Source organism: Suillus plorans, assembly GCF_016647745.1.
Source record: "Suillus plorans strain S12 chromosome Unknown HD556scaffold_12, whole genome shotgun sequence".
Taxonomy (NCBI): domain Eukaryota; kingdom Fungi; phylum Basidiomycota; class Agaricomycetes; order Boletales; family Suillaceae; genus Suillus; species Suillus plorans.
The window spans coordinates 628,586-637,834 of record NW_024537396.1 but is presented as its reverse complement, the minus strand read 5'-3'; the positions used below and the strand labels follow the sequence as shown (position 1 = coordinate 637,834).

General features: G+C 46.6%; 3 protein-coding genes across 3 annotated transcripts; 2 read left to right on the top strand and 1 right to left on the bottom strand.

The window, feature by feature from the left end:
• The first annotated feature begins 19 nt into the window (after window positions 1-19).
• On the top strand, window positions 20-2,870 carry HD556DRAFT_1349946 (cytochrome P450). The gene is made up of 13 exons (XM_041302341.1): window positions 20-627; window positions 684-780; window positions 839-975; window positions 1,026-1,151; window positions 1,202-1,454; window positions 1,506-1,631; window positions 1,687-1,789; window positions 1,844-1,930; window positions 1,984-2,018; window positions 2,069-2,115; window positions 2,170-2,292; window positions 2,348-2,377; window positions 2,436-2,870. Exons 1-13 carry the CDS (start codon window positions 446-448, stop codon window positions 2,647-2,649), a joined length of 1,560 nt encoding a protein of 519 aa, XP_041163546.1. The 5' UTR covers window positions 20-445; the 3' UTR covers window positions 2,650-2,870.
• A 389-nt stretch (window positions 2,871-3,259) lies between these two features.
• HD556DRAFT_166618 (uncharacterized protein) lies at window positions 3,260-5,374 on the bottom strand. The gene is made up of 5 exons (XM_041309775.1): window positions 5,180-5,374; window positions 5,002-5,124; window positions 4,529-4,953; window positions 4,217-4,466; window positions 3,260-4,162 (listed from the first exon to the last, which is right to left on the bottom strand). The coding sequence occupies exons 2-5, from the start codon at window positions 5,107-5,109 to the stop codon at window positions 3,329-3,331; spliced, it is 1,617 nt and encodes a 538-aa protein (XP_041163545.1). The 5' UTR covers window positions 5,110-5,124; window positions 5,180-5,374; the 3' UTR covers window positions 3,260-3,328.
• A 1,513-nt stretch (window positions 5,375-6,887) lies between these two features.
• Window positions 6,888-8,918, top strand: HD556DRAFT_166653 (uncharacterized protein). Its single transcript, XM_041309776.1, has 5 exons — window positions 6,888-7,038; window positions 7,097-7,215; window positions 7,266-7,681; window positions 7,744-7,993; window positions 8,048-8,918. The coding sequence occupies exons 2-5, from the start codon at window positions 7,108-7,110 to the stop codon at window positions 8,864-8,866; spliced, it is 1,593 nt and encodes a 530-aa protein (XP_041163544.1). The 5' UTR covers window positions 6,888-7,038; window positions 7,097-7,107; the 3' UTR covers window positions 8,867-8,918.
• Window positions 8,919-9,249: the final 331 nt, after the last annotated feature.

Sequence of the window (9,249 nt, the reverse complement as noted above, 5' to 3'; positions counted from 1 at the left end):
TTCAAGTTGAAGTGGTCGATTTGTGACACGTCACATGCGTCGCACGAGTCATCTGGTCAACCGCGGCTTGTGGTCACTGGTAACCGTGGTTTCACCGCTAGCGCTTATGTTCAAGCTGTTTCAGCTGGGTTCCAGCAGAATTTCATTCAATTACCCTTGAGACGAGACATAATTGAATTATGTTTGTCAAATGACTCCGGTGCCACCACGCTTTTCGGTGCTACCACGCTTTTCGGTGCTGCGGTTTGTCTTGAGTAATTTCTCGGACTTACCTTCCTTAAGCCAACTTGAAGTACTCCAACGCTACCGCGACGACGTGGCAGTAATGGCATGGATTTCAGAATTTGAAGTACGTTGACCAACTGTTACATTGAGGATTTGAAAAACCAGTTATAACTTTACGCTGAATTCTCTCTGACCATTCCTTGCGCCCTTTTCATCAGCCATGTTACAATTGTCTGACCTGTCCATTCCTGACAACGCACGGCTCATTGTCGGCGCTGTGACTTGTCTTGGTGTGATAGGAGTAATTGCTCAGGCTTACCTTCCTCAATTGACGAACGGCCTTCATCTCCCACCTTCCCCTTCCACTTGGAGGCTTCGGGGACACTTTCTGCCGCATCGCAAGTAAAGTTTCGCATTCAACACATAGTCTTCAACGCTCATGGTCTGGCACTGATTAGGTCATTTCTTACCATAGCGGGTTGGGTTGACGAGCATGGTCCTCTGATTACTCTTCGGTCTGGACTCAGAAAATTCGTGGTTATTGGCCGGTACAAAGTCAGTTCCTCGACGCCAAGTTGTCATGTCCAAGCTCATTGGATTTATTCTGTTGCAGGCCGCCATGGATATCATGGAGAATCAGGGCGCAGCGCTAGCTGACCGTCCTCGCATGATTGCTGCTGGAGAGATATTTAGCGGCGGACAGGGTCTCACCTCTACACCCTTTGGAGAAAAGTTCCGTCAGAAGCGTAGGTTCGCAGACTGCAACACTTTCTGTTAAGTTGTTTTTCAACGTGTCGCAGAGCACTTCATACGCACCTCCAGCCTAAAGCAGCCGAGGCTTATCAGCCCCTGCTGATGTCCCACGCGAAGAACCTGGTCCTCGAGATTCTTGATGATCCACGCAACTTTCAGGACCACGTGATAACGTATGCGTTTTCTGGCATGACCGCAAATTGCTTACAGGTATTATCAAAAGTTTTTCTTCGACAACAATGATGAAAGTCGCATATGGTACTACTACGCCTACTTCTGCGACTGATCCCCTAGTCAAGGAGATGTACCAACTCATGAAGGTGGTAAGTAAACTCCTGCGCCCTGATGCCTACTACCTGGTGGACTCGATCCCATGGCTCAAACACATTCCTTGGTATGGCCGAGAATTGAAACGGGGGTTTGAGAGGAGCAAGCGGCTCCACACTGGTCAGCTGAATCGAGTAAAAGAGCAAATGGTATGCCTCGCCTCACCAATCTTCGCACAAAGTGTTCAAGCTATTCTGCAGCAAAGCGATGTGGATATTGGTCCTTCGTTCACGAGATTTATGTTAGAAAATAGCAGCCACTATGGTTTGACAGAGGTCGAGACAGCTTTCCTCAGTGCTGCCTTCTTTGGAGCTGGCTCTGATACGGTGAGGTGTTTTCGTTGTGTCCGAAGATAAGTACGTGGCTGAAAACAAGGTTCAGACTACTTTGGCCTTGTGCAACGTGCTCCTGGCAGCCGCATGTTTCCCCGAGGAGCAAGGTAAAGTTCAAGCCGAGCTCGATGCGGTCATCGGAAGGCACCAAGGTAATTTGATTCCCTATCGCAGTTCTGTAGAATTCAATGATCTTTGCACTCAAGCGCCAACTTTTGCCGACCAACAATCCCTTACTCGTCTGCGTGCCTTCATCTCTGAGGCTTCGAGATGGAGACCTGTTGCTCCCAATGGTGGGTATCGTCTTTGTGGCTTGTACCCGCGGTTTTCGACGACTATACTGCAGGAGTTCCTCACCGAACAACCAAAGATGTGATTTGGGCAAGTGATCTTAGAACAACTTACTTGCGCGACTGATGATATGGCATCAGGAAAACTACTACATTCCAGCCGGCACTACAGTATTCGGCAACACTTGGTAAGTATCGAACTTCTGAATACAAGCATGAAGACCTGACTGTTACTGCATTAGGGCCATCTGTCGAGATCCAGAAGTCTTTCCCGAGCCTAACGCATTCAAGCCTCAACGCTGGATTGACGACCAAGGTCGCCTGAGAGATGATTTAAATAATTTTCTTTTTGGGTTTGGTCGGCGGTAAGCACGGCCTTTGGACTATTAGTTCTTTCAATGGCAATAATATTATTTACAGTATTTGCCCTGGTCAACATGTCGCAAACAGGTTAAGCTATATTTCTACATACATGGCAATTCTTCCAGGCTCACTTCAATTGGTACAGATCGGTATTCATAGGCGTGGTCCTGATCCTTTGGGCCTTCCGGCTCACCCTCGATCCTACACAGCCGTTGGATGACACGGGGTTCCTGAATTCGGAGAAAACATACCGGCCGTGCTCTATCAAATTCAAGTTGAGGATTCCAGAAGCAGAGCTCAGGCGCAAGATGAAGAGTTATCCTGAGGTCGTGTCAGTGGATGAGACTGATCATCGCTAGAGAGAGAATGAAGAACCTGTTCGGAATGAATCAGTGACAAGTATCGGAACTATGCCACTAAGACATGTACTCGCAACAAATCACGTAATTTGTTTCCATGTAACTTATAACTATTGATTATGTTTCGTCGTTAACAATCGAGTTTCACCGTGTAGTTCATTCCATGCAGATCGGCGAATACTCGACTGGAGGACACCAAGATGTTCGACAGATCTACCAAACAGGAAGGTACTGACGATGATGCGGAATGTCAATGAAGTCCCAGCCCAGTGTACGGCTGAAGCTGTAATGATGTGAGTTACAAGGTGAAATGTCTTAAGCATGAGACTGAATTTATGCATCACGAAGACCTTTTTTAAATTATGAGCCGCCCAGGCTCACGAACTCTCCAGTCATGATTCCGGCGGGCGGCTGATGCATAGTGCAGCGAACACTCAATAGCACACATCAGCCGCCCGAATCTAATACCAAGGTAACAGTTGGATCCTAATCACTGTACTCGTGCTGAAGAGTATCTCCGTATGGTTGTTATCAGCATAGACGTTGAATGATAATCAAATGAAAGTCGATCGCGCTCGACCTGGCAATAGAAAGCACGTTAACACTCAAGTACGCAACGCGCAAATAAGACGCAAAATGAATTGAAAGGCTCAAGTAACATGAAGCTTGAGATAAATAACTAGTCGAAATTAAGTATCTCGATGCTCTGGCTCACAGGTTCATTCTCGACAATATGCGGGTCATCCGGTAGCGTCGGGCTCTTAAGTCTGCCCACGAAATCGAAGGATAGCACCATCACCTTGTTTCCTTCCACTATTAACTCGGATCCAAGGAACTCCTCTTCAGTGATAGTCTCGATATACGGAAGTCCAGATCCAAGTGGCTCGAGGAACATATCCGCACTTGAATCCAATAAGTTGCCCTCGATGAGTTGTTGATTCCATCTAATGCCATTCCCAGCCTTGAAGTCCGCTACTCGATGAGGGTTGAAATCGCGGATACACAGTGGTCGCGGCAAAGGATGCATTATCTGGGAGCCGAGAAAAGATACAGCCCGTAAACCAAAGACGACATTTTTGCAAGAATCGAGCAAGTCTCCTCTGAAGAATCGAGTATGTTTTAGCCCCCATTCAGACCAAGGCAAACTAGGGGAACTGTCGCTTGCTTTTCCATATCGGCGCGTGTAGGCTGACTGGAGTTCTAACAGGGTGTTGCGCTCAACATACAGTGCGACACAACTTGAAGCGACGCTGTGGCGGTCCCCAACAATCTTCATGTTGATATTGATGATATGATCATGCATGCGGGAATGGGACGAGATGGAGTCCTTGATACGGATTGTTTCATATTCAAAGGGTGTCCGCAAGGCAGGGAGCGAGAATTTGGCAGTAAGATGGAGAGCATTGGGGAAATCAACGAGGGAATATAACAGTAGTTCCTCGCTGTTGACGACGAGAATTGTTTCGTTTGTTAGAAAACTGAAATGCAGAATTTCATGAGCCGGCTTGAGGCACTACAAGTCCAGGTAAGTCACGAGTCACAACACTGAGTCAGGAGATTCACTGACCAGAGAAACGTCCTTTGACTTCCAGTTCCAAATTTGCAAAATTTCGACCGGGTCACTATCTGCGTTGAGAACCTCACTGAACAAAATACCACAATAATTCCCGAAAATGGAGAATGACACAGTGGAGGGGTCCAATGATTCGAAGTCGACCTCTTTGTCGATGGTTTTCACCACAGCGGATCCAGCTTCAGGATGGACTTCATCAGGCTCTGAAAGCGACCTGAAAATAATATCACAGGCATGACTTTCCCTTTATTTATGTTAATACAATCTGACTGAGTCACTAAGATGCAACTTGAAGGAACTACTGACCCTGGGGATGCTTCGACAAGGCAAACCAAAAGGTTTTGTGTGGGTGAAAAATCGCAGAGTGGGAATTCGCCATCGAATTGGTAGTCCCATTCACGTAAGCTTGTGCTATTGGAATGATCAGGGTCTGTCACTTGCGGCTGCAAAAATCTTAGTCGATTTTCATTCTGCACATCGAGTGCCAGAATACCGCAAGACCACATGAACACGTCATGGGTGATATACGCATGCGGTATGGAGACGGGATTACTTTTGAAATATTCGGCTTTCTGCCATGCAGATTCGCTTTGTCGAAGTGATTTGTGAAGCGATGAGACGGTGTGATCTGGGCCAGGTGAAGGGACTGGAATCGAGTTGAAATACTTGAGGTCAATCGGATATAACAACTCCGAGGAAGAGTCGATCGTGTGTCGAATATCGTGGCATACCTGGAGAGACCGAGTTAATAATTTGGAAATAGAAAACTTTGTCCTTACTTGACGTGCTCGCGCTAGTTCGTAGCCATCCAGATGGCTGAGTATGTATACGAGGATTTCGACGGGCAGATCTAACAGTTCTAGGGTGGCATGACGAACTTGGTTCATGACTGATGGGCACTGCTAGTGACTCGGAGGTGAGATTTATTTGCAAGATTTAGAAGACATCAGCACGAACCTTGCTAGCCTGCAACTTTCAGAGAAAAAAATGATGATAATGTGGAGTTAAGAATGTAGGTGGGCAATGATGCGGCGACAACTACGAAAGATTTATTGTGGCAGCCACAGAATTCGAGCGAGGCTCCATTTTATGCACTGCGACATGGCCATCGATGATGGTCAATGTGTCGGGTAACCGTCATTGTCGATCGGTTTCGTACAATCGGAAGTGGTCAAAACTACAGGTGTTAATAACACGTGAGCAAGAGGACAATAGCCTGAGGAACTGACTGGTTCCCAGTGAAATTCATAATTGAGCTCCAGGAAGCCTTATCACGTAGTGATACAGAATATACAACTGTTCAAAGTAAGCGATCAACGTCGGTTGCTCAAGCGCGTATAGTGCAACGCAACTGCAATTCCTTGGTCTCAGCTATGACCATGTATTGTGCATCTACGTCTTCCAATTCCTGGAGTCCTTTGCAATTTCAAAAGGGTCCAACAGCCAAAAAAAAAAGATCGGTCAGTCCAATTGTTCTTGGTGCACAAACCAGGTATGCCTTGTTATGATCTCAGCCATCGAATCGCCGCAGGTTCAAGATCCTTGTGTCAGAGTCAGTGACATTCTGGATCGTATTTCATGGCCACACGGAACAGCACAAGACTGAAAGACTCCAGGTTGCATTCAAATTCTGCGGAGCCACCTTCCATCACGGCCATGGGAGGAATCATCAGGAAATCGAGTTCTGCAATCAAGCCATCATTTATAGAATGACAAAAGGACTACGCCACTATTTACGCGAAGGAAATTCAATCATACCGTGATTGGTTGATTCCAACGATGACAAGGATGAATATCCAATGATAACCTCCATCTGCATAAAGGCATACAGATGGTCAGAAAACTGCACGACATGATCGTGTTTGACAGTGGAGTCCATTGGAATGATGAACGAACGGGGGTTGTGCCAGCAAATCGCCCTCCCCGCACTGTTTGGACTGTAAACTTACTGATTCAAGCGGAGTTTAGTTGACAAGGGTTTAACTCGCTTACCTGAGAGTCATACTAGGGCAGACCTTGAAGCTTGAAGGCTTGATGTATGAAATAGTAAGCTAGTAGTCTCGACGCCGTGTTGGATACACATGTGCTTGACCACGTCACGTCATATTATGTAATATTACTGGCCAAGCAATAGTCAAGACTGTCGTCCCTTAACCGTTACGCAGTGATAAACAAAGCACTTTGTTTATCGCGGACAGTATTTATGTTGATTATGGGAACTCAAGTAAGCAACGAGCTTACAGCAACCTTTGATTGAAACTAGGACCTACTATTGACTTGAAGTCATGACCGTCACCTATCACACGACCGCGCGGTTGGCCCTGGCAACATAGACAAACCCAAGATGACTCCAATAACCATCGAAGCCAGCCAAAAGCATAGTAAACACATGAAAATACACCTTCGAATTGTTCCACGATAGTTGGACACAAGCAACTTGAACACATTCTCCAGTCATCATATCAAGATCCAAGCCGTCGACATGTGGCCCAAGGCGCCCAAGACAGTCTTGAGCTTCAGAAGAAGCGTGTCCCTGCGGTTGTGAAGTCCAACCTCAAGTTTCAGTTTGAAGCTCAATCATGACATATGTACTGTCTTGCTCACGCGTTATTAGCACCTGTAGTCTTGGCCACTTCCGATTGTACGAAACCGATCGACAATGATGGTTCCCCGACACATCGACCATCATCAATGGCCATGTCGCAGTGTATAAAACGGAGCCTCGCTCGAATTCTGTGGCTGCCACAATAAATCCATCATTGCCCACCTACATTCTTAACTCCGCATTATTCTCTGAAAGGTGCAAGGCTAGCAAGGCTCGTGCTGATATCTTCTAAATCTTGCAAATAAATCTCACCTCCGAGTCACTGGCAGTGCCCATAGTCATGAACCAAGTTCGTCATGCCACCCTAGAACTGTTAGATCTGCCCGTCGAAATCCTCGTATACATACTCAGCCATCTGGATGGCTACGAACTAGCGCGAGCACGTCGAGTAAGGACTAAGCTTTCTATTTCCAAATTATTAACTCAGTCTTTCTCCAGGTATGCCACGATATTCGACACATGATCGACTCTTCCTCGGAGTTTTTATATTCGATTGACCTCAAGTATTTCAACTTGATTCCAGTCCCTTCACCTGGCCCAGATCACACCGTCTCATCGCTTCGCAAATCACTTCGACAAAGCGAATTTGCATGGCAGAAAGCCGAATATTTCAAAAGTAATCCCATCTCTATACCGCACATTCCCCGTGACTTCATGTGGTCTTGCGGTATTCTGGCATTCAAAGTGCAGAATGAAAATCGACTAAGGTTTTTGCAGCCGCAAGTGACAGACCCTGATCATTCCGATAGCACGAGCTTGCGTGAATGGAACTGCCGACTCGATAGCGAATTCCAACTCTGCGGTTTTTCACCCATACAAGACCTTTTGGTTTGCCTTGTCAAAGCATCCCCAGGGTCAGTAGTTCCTTCAAGTTGCATCTTAGTGACTTGGTCAGATTGTATTAACGTAAGTAAAGGGAAAGTCACGCCCATGATCTTATTTTCAGATCACTTTCAGAGCCTGATAAAGTCCACCCTGAAGCTGGATCCGCTGTGGTAAAAACCCTCAACAAAGAGGTCGGCTGCGAATTACTCGACCCCCCCGATATGTCATTCTCCATTTTCGGGCATTATTGTGGCATTTTGTTCATCGATGTTCTCATAGCACATGGTGAACCGGCCGACATTTTGCAAATTTGGAACTGGAAGTCAAAGGACGTTTCTCTGGTCAGTGAATCTCCTGACTCATTGTTGTAACCCGTGACTTACCTGGACTTGTAGTGCCTCAAGCCGGCTCATAGAATTCTAGATTTCAAATTCCTAACAAACGAAACAATTCTCGTCGTCAACAGCGAGGAACTACTGTTGTATTCCCTCGTTGATTTCCCCGATGCTCTCCATCTTACTGCCAAATTCTCGCTCCCTACCTTGCGGGCACCCTTTGAATGTCAAATAATCTGTATCAACTCCGACTCGTCCCATTCCCGCATGCATAATGATATCATCACTATCAGCATGACGATTGTTGAGGAGAGCCACACTTGTGTCACACTGTATGTCGAGCGCAACACCCTGTTGGAACTCCAGTCCGCCTATACGCGCCGATATGGAAAAGCAAGCGACAGTTTGCCTAGTTTGCCCTGGTCTAAATGGGGACTAAAATATACTCGATCCTTCAAGGGAGACTCGCACGATTCTTGCAAACATGTCATCGATGGTTTACGGGCTGTATCTTTGCACGGCTCCCAGATAATGGATCCTGACCCGCGACCACTGTGTATCCGCGATTTCAACCCTCATCGAGTAGCGGACTTCAAGGCTGGGAATGGCATTAGATGGAATCAACGACTTATCGAGGGCAAAACATTCAGTTCAGGCGCGGATCTGTTCCTCGAGCCACTTGGATCTGGACTTCCGTATATCGAGACTATCACTGCAGAGAAGTTCTTTGGACTCAATTTAATAGTGGAAGGAAACAAGGTGATGTTGCGAACCTTCGATTTCGTGGGCAGACTTTGGAGCTCGGCACAACGGGGTGGACTGGATTTTGTCGCGAATGAAGTTGTGGACCAGAGCATCGAGATACTTAGTTTCGAGTAGTTATTTATCTCAAGCTTCATGTTATCTGAGCCTTTCAAGTCTTATTTGCGCGTTGCGTACTTGAGTGTTAACGTGCTTTCTATGGCTAGGTCGAGCGCGATTGACTTTCATTCCTTGTGCCGATGTCTACACTGATAACAACCTTACTACGGAGATACTCTTAAGCACGAGCGCAGTGATTAAGTAGTCAGTCTCGTCCACTGACGCGACCTCAGGCTTTTCATCTTGCGCATGAGCTCTGCTTCGGGTATCCTCATTAATTCGAATTTGATAGAGCACGGCCGGTATTTTTTCTCCGAATTCACGAGCCCCGTGTCATCCAGTGGCTGTGTAGGATCGAGGGTGAGCCGGATTCATAGGGTGCGGTGAAAAATTCAATAATT